General features: G+C 41.4%; 2 protein-coding genes across 4 annotated transcripts; one reads left to right on the plus strand and one right to left on the minus strand.

Annotated features, from left to right (window-relative positions):
- The first annotated feature begins 3 nt into the window (after positions 1-3).
- On the plus strand, positions 4-5,898 carry LOC306696111 (E3 ubiquitin/ISG15 ligase TRIM25-like). Of its 3 annotated transcripts, none has more exons than XM_079159628.1 (8): positions 4-40; positions 238-846; positions 1,648-1,743; positions 1,917-2,150; positions 2,802-2,982; positions 3,065-3,091; positions 3,578-3,781; positions 5,664-5,898. In XM_079159628.1, exons 2-8 carry the CDS (start codon positions 250-252, stop codon positions 5,738-5,740), a joined length of 1,416 nt encoding a protein of 471 aa, XP_079015754.1. In that variant the 5' UTR covers positions 4-40; positions 238-249; the 3' UTR covers positions 5,741-5,898. The 3 variants fall into 3 exon arrangements, with proteins under 3 accessions (XP_079015754.1, XP_079015755.1, XP_079015756.1); XM_079159629.1 differs by having other exon boundaries at positions 2,802-2,970; XM_079159630.1 differs by having other exon boundaries at positions 2,802-2,970; positions 3,581-3,781.
- A 145-nt stretch (positions 5,899-6,043) lies between these two features.
- On the minus strand, positions 6,044-15,082 carry dgke (diacylglycerol kinase, epsilon). The gene is made up of 11 exons (XM_079159627.1): positions 14,455-15,082; positions 13,813-13,972; positions 13,614-13,733; positions 13,348-13,491; positions 13,075-13,232; positions 12,572-12,620; positions 12,346-12,459; positions 12,099-12,170; positions 11,723-11,850; positions 11,035-11,146; positions 6,044-9,967 (listed from the first exon to the last, which is right to left on the minus strand). Exons 1-11 carry the CDS (start codon positions 14,904-14,906, stop codon positions 9,746-9,748), a joined length of 1,731 nt encoding a protein of 576 aa, XP_079015753.1. The 5' UTR covers positions 14,907-15,082; the 3' UTR covers positions 6,044-9,745.
- Positions 15,083-17,256: the final 2,174 nt, after the last annotated feature.

The following is a 17,256-nucleotide window of genomic DNA, read 5'->3' on the forward strand; positions in this document are numbered from 1 at the left end:
TAATGCCAGCGAGCTGGAGTAAGCTGCACCAGCGTCAAAGGTATGTGGGGGTAAATGATATACAAGAGATATTTAAGAAACTGTGAGTAGGTGGATTGTATGTTATTGGGTACGCTAGAGAAAGGTATCTTTTAACGGTATTTTGGGGCCGATTGGTATTAAATAAGTACATAATAGTGGCATGGGAAAGGAAACGTCCCAGAAATTGCCAAGTTAAGTTTCGTTTCTTCCCCTCAGCCTAATCTTTTCATGGCCGAAATGGACGCGAGTCAGTTTTCTCTGATTAGTCTGGAGGATGAGCTGACCTGCAGCATCTGTCTGAGTCCCTTTGACTGTCCGGTGACCATCCCCTGCGGACACAACTTCTGCCAGGACTGCCTGCTCGCCACTTGGAAGGACTTCTACAGCTGTCCTCAGTGTCGGACCCACTTCGCCACCAAACCGGAGCTGAAGAAAAACACGGTCCTCAGCACCGTCGTGGAGACCTTCAACTTGAGGACGAGCAAGAGCCAGGCCAGCCTGATAGCAGAGGAGATCAACGCCGAGAAAGAGGATGTCATACGTTGTGATACATGTATGGAAGCAGAAGCGTCTCAGACCTGCCTCACATGCATGGCCTCTTTCTGCGAGGAGCACCTGCGGCCTCACCGGGAAAACCCGACGTATAGGCTCCACCAGCTGAGTCAGCCCCTCGGAGACCTGTCGGAGCGGATCTGCCCGGACCACCACAAACTGATGGAGCTTTTCTGCAGCCAACACAGCCGTCCTATCTGTAGCCTCTGCCTCCAGCAGGTGCACAAAGGCTGCACCTTCATATCCCCCGAGGAGCAGAGGAACCTGAAAGAGGTGTGTGTGTGTTTTACTTGTACATCTATCTTTGTGAGGACTAATTGTGAGTTTTCAACCTTCAGAGGGAGGACTATGTAGAAAGTGAGGACATTTTGGCCGGTCCTCACCTATTTAAAGGCACATTTTGAGAGATATGCTTGTTCGCTGTCTTGCCCAGAGTTAGACAAGAAGATTGATACATCTCTCTCATGACTGTTACGTTGCACTAAATATGTAGGAGCCAGTAGCCGGATAGCTTAGCTTAGCATAAAGACCAGAAATAGGGGGAAACAGCTAGCCTGGCTCTGTCCATATGTACAAGATATAACCATTTAATTAGTGAGCCTGGAGGTGCTGATCATTTTTTTTACCTTTGGGCAGAGCCAGGCTGGCTGTTTCTCCATGTTTTCTGTCTTTGTGCTAAGCTAAGTTAGCTGCTGGCTCCTGCTAAACTTACTGTAACATTACAGACATGGGAGTGATATCAATCTTCCCATCAAACTCTCTCTAAACAAACTTAGAAGTTAACTTAGAAATGGACAATAATAGGGACATCTATTACTAAGGTTTCAGGCATTCAAGACTATTGCAGTAGGCTGTTGCTTATAAATGCACTTTAGGATCATAAAAACATGTGACCCTTGGTGCTTCCGTCTAAAGAGTAAGCTGCAGGAATAAACCAGATGGTGTCCATGTAATATAAAAAGGATTGTTTGCATTTTACTCTAGGGCCTCCATTGAGGCTGTAGCAGGGAAGTGAGCCAAACATAAACGTAATTTTCTGTGTACTGAAGCTATGTTCCATATCTGTCTTTGTAGCTTGGCCTGAGAGACAAGCTGGGTTTGCTGGATGGGAAAATTGAGAAGACTGAGACTGTTATGTTTCAAATAAATGACATGCAGAGCAAGCTGAAGGTAATTTTTATCTATTATATTTTAGTTTTTTCCCCAAAATAGGAAACAAATCAATTAAGTATTCATTTACCAAATGAAACAATATGGCAATTACATCATGTCAGATTGTCCATTTAATTAGGCTTCATGTTCATGTATCTATTCATGGCTCCTCTCGTGGTCTTTTTTTTTAGGAAGCAGCAACCAAAAGAAAGACCACATTGGCAGCTGTGTATCAGCAGATGCGGGATATGTTGGACCAAGAAGAACGTCAGGCCCAGCATGACGTGGACAACGAGCTGGACATTTGCCAGAGAAATCTTCGGGACTACACGAAGAGGTTGACTGACAATACTGTCAAAATGACAAAAGCCAAAGAACAAATCTACAGCCTGCTGAATCGATCCCAAACCTTGGCCTTTCTACAGGTGGGATGAACATTGTCACAGGAAGATGAAATAGGGGAGGGAAAAGAGAGAGAAATTACAATTAAAATGGGAAACTGGTCTCATGTCATATACACTTGAAATAATGGGTGGATGTGTCAGCCAACACAATTAGTATTAAAGCGAATGTGTTGAATTTTTACTTGAGTTGCAGCAATTTGTAGATTAGAAAATTAATAGGCGACTATTTATTTTATTTTTATATTATTTCTATTTTATGTTGATTTTATTTTTATAACTGGTCCATCATTTTTCTATTTTTAAAACAAAAGATTGCTGATTTCAGCTTGTGAGGATTCCATTTTTTTCTCAGTGATATATGATTCAAATATCTTTTGGTTTTGGACTTTAAATTGAAAAAAAAAACAATTTGAATCTGTCAGCCTGGGCTGTTGGGTGTTATAACTGGTATTTTTCACTATTTTCTGAAATTAACAATTGTTGAGAAAATGATATGTTGATTAATGGATAAACTAAATACTCAACAATTGCAGCTCTAATTTTAACATTTCTGACTTTGGCCCCAGAGGTAATATTGAAACAAAGATAGACAATGGATGCTGCTACACCCTGCACCTAACTAAGCCATGTCTTACAGACACATCCCATTAATAAGTATTTTTTTCCTTACAGGCTTCATTGGACTTCAAAGCTACAAAGTTTAAAGACCCTTCTGCCCCTCGAATCACCCTGGACTCCAAGAAGGTGACGGCAACACAGGCCTTTGCTGCTCTCCTGAAGGAGTATCTGACAGAGATCGTTAAACATCCTGTTGAGGCCAGACTACTCATTCTTAAACCAGGTGAATGTGCAGGTACATTGGTAGTGGGAGATTTTACATTTGGAAATGTATTATGAAATTATAATGAAGCCAATCTTGTTCAATTGTGTTGCAGAACTTAAGACTGAGATCGTTACATCTGGTGAGTTTGTGTCGTGAGAGATACTGGAGATTAAATTAAAATGTTGACTTTATTAAAGTTTCGTTGTTGTGGTGGTGGACTACTGGAAATATAAAATGATTTGCCTTGTGTTCTTGAGATGTTCTAATTGTAGTCCATTTACCATTCACAGATAAAAAAAGCAGTGGATCTCAAACTGAATCTGGTATATTAATCTCTATGAAGGTTTTATCTAAATACAGTAGTATTTACTGTAGTCAACATGTGCCTATCATAAAATATCTGCCCGTGTGTATGATAAACATTCACACACAGTACTGCACAGCCTTTAAATCACAGAAAAGAATGATACATCTGTATTTTTTGCTCGTCAATATATGTGCTTACCTAAGTTTTGAGAGCTGTATGAAGGTATTTCTTGCACATACCGTATGTGCTTTGATAGGGCTAAAAAAACAAATAAATAAAGTAAAACAATTTGACGAGCATTTTGTAACTCTGTTTCAGAAGTAACCAAGCCTCCAAAGCCGAAAAGGCAGCCCAGGTCGCACAGTCCAGGTCGTCCACTCATCCAGCCATTATTCCAGCCAGTTCCTGGACAAATGTATTCTTTTATGGGGTCACAAGCAGGCTGGAATCCACCTCAGTATGTGCAGGGCCAGCCACCAGGCTCTTATCAGGGTCCTCCATTTATGCCAGGACAAAACACAAGTAAGTTATAAAACCCACACACACACACAATATCAAATTGTTATATTGTTCTCAATAGTATGATACAAAACGACTGTAGCAGACGGACAGATATGTAACCCTGGGACACTGAGATTGTATCACTTCTCTTCTTAAAATATACGCCATCAGAATCATTACAATAATACATGCTAAACCATAATGGTGTGAATTAGTGTCAGGTAATAATAGCTACCCTTTTAGCAAGCTTACTCACTTAAAGGCGGGGTGAAAAGCATCTCACTGCCTCCCCTGACATGCTTTCACAAGTGTTTGAATTGGGCGTTGTTTTCTAAAGGCATCAGTTATCAGTATTTACTATGAAGGTGGTGGCCCAGTGAACATGTAGATCAGTGTGTTACATCAGTTTAGCTTGCCCAGTAAAGAACCGTCTCATGGGCTGTGCCTTGAGCCTCAATGGCTTTGGACCTTTTTTTGTTCATGACCCAACGTGCTTCTGAAATGAAATAATACACTATATATATATATACTGTATGAAAAGCTTCTCCTTTCAGTTCATGAAATCCCTGCAGCATCTGAAGGCAGCAGGACTGTTATATAATGTTAAATCCGTAGCCTCTGAGGAGTGTTGTGCAAGTGAAAGCAACACCAGGATGCTACAGAATAACCATACAGACCACTACACACGCCAGACTGGTCGGTTATACTTGATATTCTACTTTTTTACGAAGGAGACAACTGGTTACCAGGGCTCATCATAGGCTCTTTTCCGACTTTCTTTTTTTTTCAGCAAAAGTAGCATCTCATGTTTTATCCTCGAAACACATTGCAGTCCAAACGCTGTTGTCTAACATTAATTACTAAACTACGTTACTATGTACGAGGTGAGATACATTAGAATTAGGATTAAGTGATCGAGGCTCCGAGTGATAACACAGCTCAGGGCATGTCTGACCCTCAGCCACTAGTCTACGGCCAGGGACACATTGAGGCGGAAACTGCTATTGTTTTGGACGGTGTGTCTGGCTAACCGCTAAACGCCAACAGCTAACGGAACTACCAGTGCACACACTGCCGAGTACCTCGTGGCCTTGGTGAGTTTACCTTTGTGTTTTGGCACGATTGTATGTGTATCGTACGACAAAGTCAAGCCCATTGCTTGTATAACATTTCATTTGCGCTTGTTTTTTAATTCGAATGAAGTCTGCAGAGCCGTCATTATCACGCTTAACTGTTTCAGAGCTATGAGACCAGTGATGTGACTGGCTGAGAGTGTATTTAATAACCACCTCACCCACTGATCAATATTAACCTCCACCTAGCCCTTAAGCAAATTGCGCTGATGTACATACATTAACTAAAATAGATGGTGCTACTAAGAACTACCACCTTGTACTTGGCATATATTATTCAAATTTAAACTGAGGGTGCAAAATATGAATGCATTAATATTAATATTAATTGACGGACTGAGGTTGCAATGCTTGAGAATCGGACCTGCGTGAAGTAAAACTGGAATAGCCGTATGCGTGTGACTGTGATTCATGTGCATGCATGTCAATGCCCCTCCCCCCTGTGACGGCCCTGCAAGTAATTACCACGTGTCAGTACAGTAGAGTTAGCAGTGACAAGCTTCTCAGGGAATACAAATAATAATACAACAGCTTATAACTCTTTTATAGACTTGCAAAACCTGAATTACGAGTTGCATTTGGAATTGTAGCATTTACAGCAACTACAGAAAACATTTATTTTAGGTTAAAAACGACAAGTTCAAGAGTTCCCACACACACTGCTGTACTTTAGCTTGACAGAATTCAATTCAAGTATCAGTTTGGCAAGTGGCACAATTCTCATAATATGGGCGAACTACAAAAGAAACCTTTGTATATTTTCCTTTCAGAACAAGACAAAAGAACCCCCAATGCTCCAGGAAGAAATGTGCCAAACTCCTATCAATCCTACAACCCCAGAAGATAAAACCAACTCGACACCATCCATAGCCTAATAAAAATAACTGACACTACTATATATCTTAAAAATCATAGACACACATATACAAAGCCAGCCTTTAGCGCTTATTTTGCATTACTTTATGCAATAGTCACTGGATATGCAGTTGCTTTGAAATAAACATTTCAATTTGAGATCAGCATTTGTTAAATTGGTAAATGATTAACAATATAATGATGTCAGTGTGAAGGTTTTATTCTAAGGCGACTGTGGCTAAGTGGAGAGCAGGAGAGCGTCCTTCAATCAGAGGATCGGCGGTTCGATCCCCGGCTCTGGCTCCGCTAGTTGCATGTCGATGTATCATTGAGCAAGACACTTAACCCCAAAAATTGCTCCCGTAGCTGTGCCTACGGTGTAGAAATGTGATATAATCTGAATTGTAAGTTGTTTTGGGTAAAAGCATCTGCTAAATGACTAATGTAATGTACCCAAGGTCATTGTATGGCTGCTGTGATCTCTGACTAGGGATCGTGGGAGCAGTTTCCACCGTCAAATTCTTCAAGAAATGTATAATATCACAATTAAAAAACAGAGACATGATGCTTATTTATGAAAATATTTATGGGAACGTCTTCAAATTCAAAAGATCGCTTCAATACATTCAATTCAATCAAAATCAGTTTTTGTCACCTGTAATAACAATTTCACCAAATCCTCTTTTCATTTTTGTAAATTGCTATGATTTACATGACTTACCAATAAAAGCTTATTCTCTCTTACTTTGTATTCTCATTCCTGTTTAGCAGAGGCCACATAAGGACCATATCTTGGTCAAAGTAAAATGTATTATGTTTCTCCACATTCTTATCAACTTTTAGGGTTCTCTTATCTCTATAGATATTTGACTGCAAAAAAGTAAGCATATTCAAATATATACATTAACTAATAATCAAAGCATTTTGGTACACAGTGAAATTTGCCTTGAGAAACTGAGTCTATATAAATACAGTTCTGTATCTGCCAAGATTTAATAAATAAACTAACAGGATTGAAAGGGAAACATTCAAAACAACCAGTAACATCACGGTCATGTTGCTCCGCCCTCAACAAGAAAACAAGTAAAGGTCTTTAGCCACGCTAGCAAACTTCTCAGGTGTAATCATCAATACAACAGGAAACACATTTGTTGGATGGTTTAAAAATGGAGAGACCACTTTGCTATTGTTAAATCCTTAAGACTAGCAGCACCAGAAAAAAAAAAAGCATTGTTACGTAAATCAAAAGGGTTATCCTGCGATCAGCTCATCAGGCTCAGCTCTACGTTGTCAACTCTCATCAGATCAAAGCTGAATAATCAGCTTTTTGCTTCAGTCAGTTAGGGGCATAACTCCACAACAAGCGACAGCCCACTGGGATATTATGGCTTTACAAAGTTGCTATTCCAAATACATTAGCAAACAAAAGCCTACTTAGCATCCAGCAGACACAGAGCAATATAAGCATTCATTTGAAGTCATGTTTCTGGCAACCTAACAACTATAAGTACAATATTCACTCTCTTTGTAGCCGTTTTGGTCTATAGCAGAGGTCCGCCATCTTAGACACACTTGGCACGTGGTAGTTTAACCAATGGCATACGAGCAACAACTGTGCAAGAGATTTCTGGAAATGTTGATCGACCCGTATTCTGCGAAAACTGCCTGTGATCGGATAGCACTCATTGCCTTCTTCGCAGAATGCAGGTGGGAAAAAAAATAACGCAAGTAAAGATTTGAACAAACCATCTCAGATGTGGAGGTTTCACATTACACATAGTAATTATATTCATTGTTAATATAAAAATATTTATGAGTGAAGCCTTAAGCTGTTTTGCAATCAACACCTGTATTTAGGTCCCACTCTGATTTGAGCTGGAGGCTAGCATGCTAGCATGTGCTGTCATGTGTATAGTAAGGATGTATTGTGCTAATATTTAGCATGTTAGCATGCTATCTAGCATTTGTCTCAAACTACAGCTGAGGTTGAGAGAAATCCGGTCAGTAATTTACATCAAGAGTATCACGTCAAGTACTACAGTATTTGACAAGCACACGTTTGACCCGTTAGTGGTGCTAACTAAATACTCAGCATCAACAAAACCATTAGGATTCATTATTCTGGCGTCAGTCAATATTTTTACCAAATTGCCGCACAATTCATTAAACAGTTATTGAGGTATTTCACTCTAAAAACAGTGTCTTGAACTAGAGCCATAGCGTGGCTGACACACCTGACAGTAAACCCCAGTTACATTTAAGCTATTTCAGTGCAACACAACTCTGGTAAACATGGATGATAAGGTAAGCGGTCAGACAGGTGTCCTTGAGCAAGAAGACATTCACCAAACAAATAGAGGGTGATGAAACCACAAGGCTTGGTTATCTGCCAAAGAGGTGCATATTCCAAAAGCATAGGCATCCTGGACTAAGAACTGATCCCTGTTCAGCCTCATGTGCAGCAAGTTGGCTCCAGGTTCATAAGAAAGCATAAACTAACATACGACAGGCTTTTCTGATATGGCTGTGAGCAACAGGCAACCATTCTGCAATAAACAGGACCACCTCAAGTGGCAACATTAATTTCCCTACATGTTTTCGACTGACAGAAACACAAATGACCTCTTGCACACATTATGTAGAGAACAAGAAAGATGCAACTCTACACAGAGAAGTACATGCAAGTAACTGATGGTATTCATTTTTAAACTAGCAGTTAAGGAGACAAGCTACAGATAATACTGTCTTTAGTCTGCCACCTTGTGGTGACTATTTGGTAAACCACAAATTATGAAGTGCAAGAGGATTACGTTAACAACGTAAAACAACAGCACGGGACAGCTTAATCTCATCAGCAGTTATCACTATCGGCAGCAACATCAAGTGTCGGCATTATGGTTTCATGTATAAAGCCTACATCCTACGCAGTGTAAGGTATTTATCAGTATACGGTAAGTGCCAAAACAGTGCAACACAAAATATGTAAACGGAAAGAAAAATGTAAAGAAAAGGAAAAAACAAAAGGTTTTACAAGTAGGCAAAAGTTACTTGGCAGTACTTTCAACATAAAGTCAGGCTGTTTCCTGTAGCTTTTACAGGAAAATATAGTTTCAAGACCGTATCGTCGTACAATCTAGCAGTTTGGTGAGCTACTTAAGACGGCACCATGAAGTAAGCAAACCAACATGTCCAGTGATTAACAACACACTGCAGTTGTAACAGAGCCCTTGCTCCATCAGATTCAGAGACCTTTTGGCTTTCACACACATTTCAAAGCCATATCTTGCAAATGCAGGAGACACTTTAAACCCAAAATCAATGTGGTGATTTGGAGCCTGAAGGGGGAATTTAACAGATATTCTGAGCGGTTTAACATTACACCAATGTCATCAAATGTTTTTGCTCTTTCTGGATTAAAAAAAAAAGAGCAATAAAGCTATGGATGTATCTTTAGTGAAACCTCCCCTTCACTGTATTAATGCTTCATCACTGTTGATTTAGACATGGCTTTGTGTGGGTTTGGTTGGAAATGGCTCACAGATACCTGCAGGGCTACACTGGGCATTAAATCGTAAATACAGTAGAATAAATACAGTGTTATAGTTGACTATAGATGGCTATGGCACAAAGGATCAGTGACAATAAACGGCAATCTTTCTCACAAACATTCACCTCCTCCTGACTGTCTCACCTGTGGAGGGGGGAGGGGGACTGCCTGAGCTCTGGGTTAGAATATTTTAAAAGATATAAAGACCCAAATCACACCAGCCCATTTCACCCCAGTGAGCTCTCTGAAAACATATGAAATGTTTAGACGGGGAAAAAATGATAACACCTATTCGTATCAATGTGACTGGAGGATAAAGTGTGTTTAAAGATCTTAGAGGATGAAGACAAAGTGCCACTGCAGCAGAGTGATTAATAGAAACTGGGCTGCAGAAAATAAGACGGAGATTTAAATAAGAGGAGCTTCAGATCCCATGACGTCTGGGGCGGGTCATGCACGAGCGGAGGCCGGCCCCGGGGCCCTGGGTGAGTCGTGAGGGGTGGGGCTCTCTGTCTCAGAGGCGCTGGATTCGTCGTCGTCATCGTCCGTCTGCTCGGCACTGTGGTACAGCATGAGGGCCTGGGTCTTATGGGTGATAGTGATGGTGCAGGGACCCTGGGCCCACGGCTCTCCGTCCACCTGCATGGGCATCTTGGAGCTCTTGAGAACCAGCTAGAGAGGGAAAGATAACCCCCGACACTTGAATATGAGATAAACTGTGTGAATGGAGCTTACCATCTGGTACTCACTGTTATTTCTGTTCTATATGTTAATGTGGTGACAGAAGGTTACAACTCTCTTGCTACACATCTAGGTTTACACACTTTTACCTTACTCTACATGTTGCCGTTATCCACCGGAATTTATCTCCTCATTTAATATTTGAAATAGCTTTACAGTCTAAAATTGAGGGAATGGTTTGCAGCAAGGCGAAAGTCAACGTAAGCTTCTTCTTAGTTTCCTTTTGCTGCCCTGAGTTGCCCCTCAGGCTACGGACCATGACGCAAAATGCATCGTCCTCCTTATTGTATGTTCTCTAAAATTGAACATCACATAAAGGCAAGGTAGTTAGGGACAGACGCTCTTGATACGGTAATTCATTTTTTCACCTATTTATTTGTCAAGATGATCAACTGTTGTCAGATGTCTATCAGTGAAACTAAATCCGATATTATTTCCAGTAGAGTTATGCCATTAGTAACAAAGAAGAAGAAGTTCAACACAGCATTTCGAATTTTTTGGACAGACTATTTTTATGTAAGGCTTAAATACCAATTTCATCATTCCGTGTTATTTGCTAATCTGATATAAATGCGAATAAATACAAGTAATGTCATGTACAAAGTTATTTTTTTTCCTTTTTGAACCTTGACTTTGTGTTCCCCCACATCAAACCTTCACCCTTGGTTAAAATCATTGTTTTCAATAACCGTATACATCCGGTAACTATGTAAAGTATTCAAAAAGTATTAAATGATTTCCTTGCTGTGCTTCATGTGGTATAGTCCCACTCAACAAGAACGGATATGAGCACATGCAGGAGCCGAGTAGCATATGCTTGATCAGATTAGTTTAAAATCAGATTATCAAGTGCTGTGACGAAGCAAAGGGCAGTGAAAACTAATTTGACTACCGCATTGTGTTTCTCCTCTTATTGAGGTCAACAGTAAGCCCTATGGTAGAACCGTGTGTGTGTGTGTGTGTGTGTGTGTGTGTGTGTGTGTGTACCATTGCCTCACCCTGACAGTGTGGGCCTGTCCCAGCCGTACAGGATTGGCCATTTTGACCTGGATCTGAGCACAGTGGAAGGAGCCAAACACACCCACCACCTCTAGCAGACCATCATCCAGCCTGCAGGGACGGGAAACATCACTGCTGCTCACCATTACTTGGCATGGTAACCGTACTGGCATACACTTCAGTAAGAACACCATGACATGAATAGCGAGGAATTAATTATTCTCACTCCTGATGATCCGTGACGCATTAATTGCTGCTTGCAGTAGGGCTGAACAATATGAGGAAAATGTGCGATAACTTTGTTGAATATCTCGAATAACTGCAATAAATTAACAGATATTAAACAGATATTGAAGATGTACTCGGCTCTGACTTTCTGCTGCTTTCAGTTTGCCTCTGAAATACAACAAATTGCTTGTTGAATTAAAAAGATTGAAATTATTTACTGTTCTTTTATTGAACAAATACATTTTAAAGTGCAATTTTCTACTGAAACTCTCTTTCAATAAACCCTGAGTGCAATATCAGGGATTTCAGTCTTCACGATGCGTTTATCGCACGAGATGACATTGTCAATAAAAAATACCTAATATATAAATATATAAATATAAAACAATATTTAATCTGTATTATCTATTATTTGTAATTGTTATCTCTCACTGTCCTGTTTGCCAGTGCAGGTCTTACCGTGTGGGCGGGCAGGGTTCATCCCCCATACCCTCCCAGAGTCTGCAGCCTCCACCCCAATAGCCAATGTTACAAACTATGATGCCCTCCAGGCTGGGCAGCGCCACCCTCTCCCCATCCAACTCCAACTGTGGTAGGAACACACACATACATGTACATAAATAAATAAATATATATATATATATATAGCCATGTGTAAGCAAGCAGCTCAAACTTAAAGAAAGTCTAATTTATGGTGTCATAAGTCAGTGATTTTCAACTATGAATATCACAAATAGGGAAATTGCTGTCCGATACCGTTTCACTCTCCTTATGAACCACACAGGTGAAAACAGAAGTGACATGAAGCATCAACACATGCACAAGGCTTCTGTACCTCAATCCTCTTATCCAGATCCTTACATTCCTGCACTAAACAATCTTTGGTGCCATACAGGAAATATACAGTCTGGAGGGGAAAAACAAAGAGAAAAGTAGGCATCAACGTAAAGCACTTTGTTTCTCTGATGTTTCTGACGAAAAAAAAACAAGCATATTCAGTGATAAAGCCTTGCTTCACTATGCTAATTCAAATTCAGTATTTGCACATGATTTATGTATTCAAATGAAGAGAATAACTGAACCTTGTTGATGATGCGGCTGGAGAAGAAGGAGGGCGTTTTCTCACGGTGCGTGTGGAAGTTGAGCGCCATCAGAGCATCGGGCCCCACAGAGAAGTAGTTGTTCATGGACAGAACCTGAGGAGGACATGTGTGTTATATGTACGGCTGACTGAGACACAACATATCTGCAAGTAAAGACAAGACTGAACATTGATGAGAAGAATTCAAAACAAGAGGTCCAACTCACCTTTGGTTTACGAAAGTAGAGGCCTTTTGAAGCCACCTGCACTTTCCATCTGAAAATGTAGGAAATGAAAAGGAACATTTTAGAAATGGAGATGAAATGAATACACAGTTGGTGGAGAAATACTGAAGACTTTACTTGATTACTTTGTTGCCTTAAAGAAATTTAAATATATTGAGTCTAAAAATACTGGATCAAGCTTGTAAAACACAAGTTTTAATTGTTGAACTTGTCACTAGTTTTTTAAAAAAAACTAAAATTAACAGAAAGAAATGGAGAAGATACCACCACAGTGTTAAAATTAACACAATTTAGATGAAGCTCTAACGAATTCAATTTGGACTTTTTGAGACCTTTACTGTTCTTAAGCTGTTGACTAAATCTTCCACAGCTTCTAAACTGAGGAACTTTGTAAGACAAATCAAACAGTACAATCCGTAAGCTGCTGAGCTGATATTATACTGTTATTCCCAAAGCAAAGACTCAAACTTGTATTACTGCCCCACCTGTCCATTTTGACCACCTCGGCATCAAGGATGTTTCGGAGAACCTGTTCCACGGGGATCTCTCCAGCGTACCCGGCACCCCAGCCTAAAGTGTTGGAAAGGTCATTTCCTGTACCCAGGGGCAGGATGGTCACCCTCGGCATGAATTGGTCCTGGCCCTGAAACAGGACAATATGAGAGCAGCGGGTATGTTGGTAACAAGGCAGGGGGATAAAGAAAATGCCACATTGTAATAAAAATCCTTCTCATAGCTCAGAGACAGTCCCCTCTGACCTTCAGCTTCATGGTATCGATGGCGTCCAGCACCCAGCCCACGGTGCCGTCACCCCCACACACCAGCACCTGCACACTGCCGGGAGGCAGCAGGCTGCACAGCTGGAGGGCTTTGGGGGGAGTCAGCTCAGACAGGTCAAACACCTGGAGGAGAAAAGACATGTTTTGAGCAGAAATTTGAATGCTGCCTAAGTTGACCACTAAAGGGAAAGTTAAAGGATGATTTGATCAAATTAAAGACAACGTAGGAGAAGCTCCATCCTGACCTGCACAGGATTCAGAATGGAGCGAAATTCTCCCAGCAGAGCCTCCCCCATGTTGTTACCGCTGCGCGTGTTAGCCAAGACCAACACTGGAGTCCAGCCACTGCCACAGGACGAAGCCAGCTAGAGAAACACACAGACACCGCTTAAAAACAGCTCAGGCACACCAAACACAACCCATAGCATGAGCACACTGAGGCACCTTGCTGTACTCGTCGGGGTGTCTGCGGCGGAGCTTGTTGACGCGGTAGAGGTAGTGAGGAGGGATGATGAGGTTGCGGAACTCGCCCAGCTCACACTGGTCTGCAGCCGTCAGGCTGTCCATGCAGTCGTCGTGGACTGTGGCCTGACACCACACACACCTGAAGGCAGAGGGACACACACACACACACACAGACAGACACACATTAGAAAAGCAAGAAAATACACAAAAGCCATTCCTGCTGAAAGAAGCAAGACCCTGAACCTTTACTAGCTGCAGGGGTGCTAGTCTGTCTCTGACGCTGACCTCTGACCTGAGAAGCTGCCAGTCATTATTAGGATTAGCAGTCATTTATCTGACAATATGAGACTAAGCCAGCTTGTGCCCTGCTGCTATCCCAGAGAGCAGCAGCAGTCCATTAGAGAAAATGAAAGATAGATTAAAATGTAATGTGCTTGCACCTCACTATTTCACTGCCATGTTAGTGTGTACGTAGTCATGTGTTCGACAGATTGTGTCTCGGGGCTCTTCGGGTGTAAAAAGCACGTCTTTTACGCACACAGTTGCAGATGTAGAGCACCCACACACTAAAGTGGGTCTCCTACACATGCGGCTGCACCTGTAGCACCACCCGTACGTTACCTGAAGTCGCAGAGCTTCGGCTGGGTCCCGCACTGCTGTTTGCACACTGCACAGTAGCTGGCGAGGGGAACGTTTCCGCGGACCCAGCGGTGCTCCATGGCTCCGCCCGGGCTACAAGGGGCCATGATCTCCTTGCACGTCAGGCTCCGGTCGGCCCGGCGCAGGCACTGCTCGTCGGCGCACACGCCGCAGCAGTCGCAGAAAGCCCCGTGGAGGATGTGCTGGGTACAGACGCAGCAGTAGGTGGGCTTGGTGAAGAGGTCCGTGTAGTGCCAGCCGTGCTTGCTCTTGCGAAAGAAATCCTTCATGTGCGTTTTCCGCTTCGAGCGCTGGGCGCTGCACCACAGCGTGACGATGACCGGGACGATGACGGCCAGAGAGGTCCAGAACAGGAGCGTCCACTCCTCCCGGGAGCCGCAGTCGTCCTGCACCTCGTCCCCTTCCTTGTGCATCGCTGCTGGACGTTAGCGACGATGCTAATGGGCGGAAACCAGTGAAGAGAGGAGCGATGTCAGAGACACTGTGCACGGGACGCACGCCACATTTTCCCCGCGACACGCATGTTCACAGACACCAATGTTTAACTGGCACAAACACCAGCTTTAATCTGAATTTTTTTCAATGTATAACTAGCTATAAACAAGAAGACAGCGATGTGACGTCGAACCAATGAGCTACCGCGCTACCGTAGCTTCGTCAGAGATGATAAAATGTCAAGATAGTTCAGTTCACACACAGAGGAAACGCAAATACGCACAACTACAGTTGTACAACCAGTGGTGGAAGAAGTATTCAACTCATTTTACTCAAGTACAAGGATTAGCAATATAAAATTAGCAAATACTCCACTGCAGGTTAAAGTCCTGCATTCAATTGTTTAAGTAGCATTATAGGGGTACAGTATTAGCAATCAAATGTAGGCTTCCATAAGTATTACATGTGGGCTGGGTTTTGCAGAATGGTCAGGGGTGGAAGAAGTAAAAGTACCAATAGAACAATGAAAATAATGTGAATAAGTGAAAACCCCTGCGTTCAAAATTCACAAAGTACAACATTTGTTTCCTCATTCTGCAGAAGAATGCCCCTGTGACTGGTTGTTCATGACATTATTATGTTAAACGGATGCATGAAGCAGCATTTATTTTTTTGTTGGAGCTAATTTTTGTTCTGTCCAGTAGTTTTCAACCTAGGGGTCAGGCCCTTCCAACAGGTCACGAGATAGATGATGAGATGATTAATAGGAGAGGGAAAACAAAGTTCTGCCACAAATCTGTTTTCTTTTGTTTTGGGGACATTTCTAATCTGTTTTAGTGAAGTATTGGATAATTTGACCTATGTGGCCCTTAAAATGTACAGGTGTCTGTGGCCCCAAGTAGATACTGCGTTTGTATTGTATTTTATTATATTCGGTATGTGTATATATATATATATTCTTCTATTATTTTAAAGAAATACTTTAATCTAAAGAAAAAAAATACAGGACCAAATGTGAAATATCTCCATTATTTCCCGTTTGATATTTAAGCGAACAAGGAAAAGAACACATCGTGCCTCTCACTTTTTATATCATCTCTGATTCTGAGCTCCCTGATGTGAACACTGCTGCTCCACAGCACGCATGCGCTCTGCGCTGCATTGTGAGCTAATGGCGTGTTAGATAATCACATTGAGGGAATAAAAGCTTTTCTATGCCCTGGGAATTAACCAAAGCAACATTATCATTAAAGTGCGCACGCCACTGGAGGGGGTGGGGGCAGCAAGAAGCGGAAACGGAAACAGTGACGCACAATAACGTTTTCCTTCCCACGTCAATGGCAGGGCTCCAATCCATTACAGGAATACATGAATGAACAAATAATAAACAAAAATCAATCTAGGGTGATACTTAGACAGGTAAGTGTTCAAACACACAGTAACACATACATTACAAATTAGATTATATAAAACATGTATGGTCCTCGTTCAAAAATAATGTCATTGTGACAGCAAAGGAAATAATAACACAATAAAACAACCATGATGTAAGATAAGCAAAGCAAACTGATGGGCTGATACATGTCATAGGCTATGTGTTGTTCACTGTTTTACCTTGTTGCATCCAAGTTCACATGAATCCCAGAGCAACCAGTAGACCTTCTCCTGTGCTAAAATAATGCTTCATTTGTGTTATATATTTATGGTAATTTGATTGAACACAACTTCATCATACATTTACATGAGCTCTTAAAACTACATGACAGGGCCCCCAACACATGGTCACTGATAATAGAACCCATCTTGGTAGATGATGAATAGATGGATGGATAGATAGATAGATAGATAGATAGATAGATAGATGGATAGATAGATAGATAGATAGATAGATAGATAGATAGATAGATAGATAGATAGATAGATAGATAGATAGATAGATAGATAGATAGATAGATAGATAGATGTCACATTTGAACTTGTATGTACTTCATGGTTGATTTCTACATTATCCTTAATTTACAAATATAAAATATTCTCAAAAAGTAGATAACCTAAACATTTACCTGCTAAAACAGGGGAATCACCCTGAATCTATAAAATAGACGACCGGTTTACACAGAGCTCATCACTTACTGAAATGATTTGAACAACCTGAAAAGCGCCTCTCATCTCCACATGACTGTGTTTGCACCGCCATCTAGTGGACACCCTCCCATTTGCCTCAATAGACCTCACACATAAGTGCTTTCAATTGTTCCTGCATTGTCATTTTGCAGCTTTAGAGCTAATATGATTCATATTTCATTTCATTCGTATGTGAGTAAATGT

Source organism: Pholis gunnellus, assembly GCF_910591455.1.
Source record: "Pholis gunnellus genome assembly, chromosome: 5".
NCBI classification, from domain to species: domain Eukaryota; kingdom Metazoa; phylum Chordata; class Actinopteri; order Perciformes; family Pholidae; genus Pholis; species Pholis gunnellus.

Coding starts and splice junctions, on each gene's coding strand:
- LOC306696111 (XM_079159628.1), top strand. CDS start 250: ATGGCCGAAATGGACGCGAGTCAGTTTTCTCTGATTAGTCTGGAGGAT. Junction 3,092..3,577: donor GACTGAGATCGTTACATCTG/GTGAGTTTGTGT, acceptor ACTCTGTTTCAG/AAGTAACCAAGCCTCCAAAG. Junction 3,782..5,663: donor TATGCCAGGACAAAACACAA/GTAAGTTATAAA, acceptor TTTTCCTTTCAG/AACAAGACAAAAGAACCCCC.
- dgke (XM_079159627.1), bottom strand. CDS start 14,906: ATGCACAAGGAAGGGGACGAGGTGCAGGACGACTGCGGCTCCCGGGAG. Junction 13,492..13,613: donor CCATTCTGAATCCTGTGCAG/GTCAGGATGGAG, acceptor TTTCTCCTCCAG/GTGTTTGACCTGTCTGAGCT. Junction 12,621..13,074: donor GAGGTGGTCAAAATGGACAG/GTGGGGCAGTAA, acceptor CTACATTTTCAG/ATGGAAAGTGCAGGTGGCTT.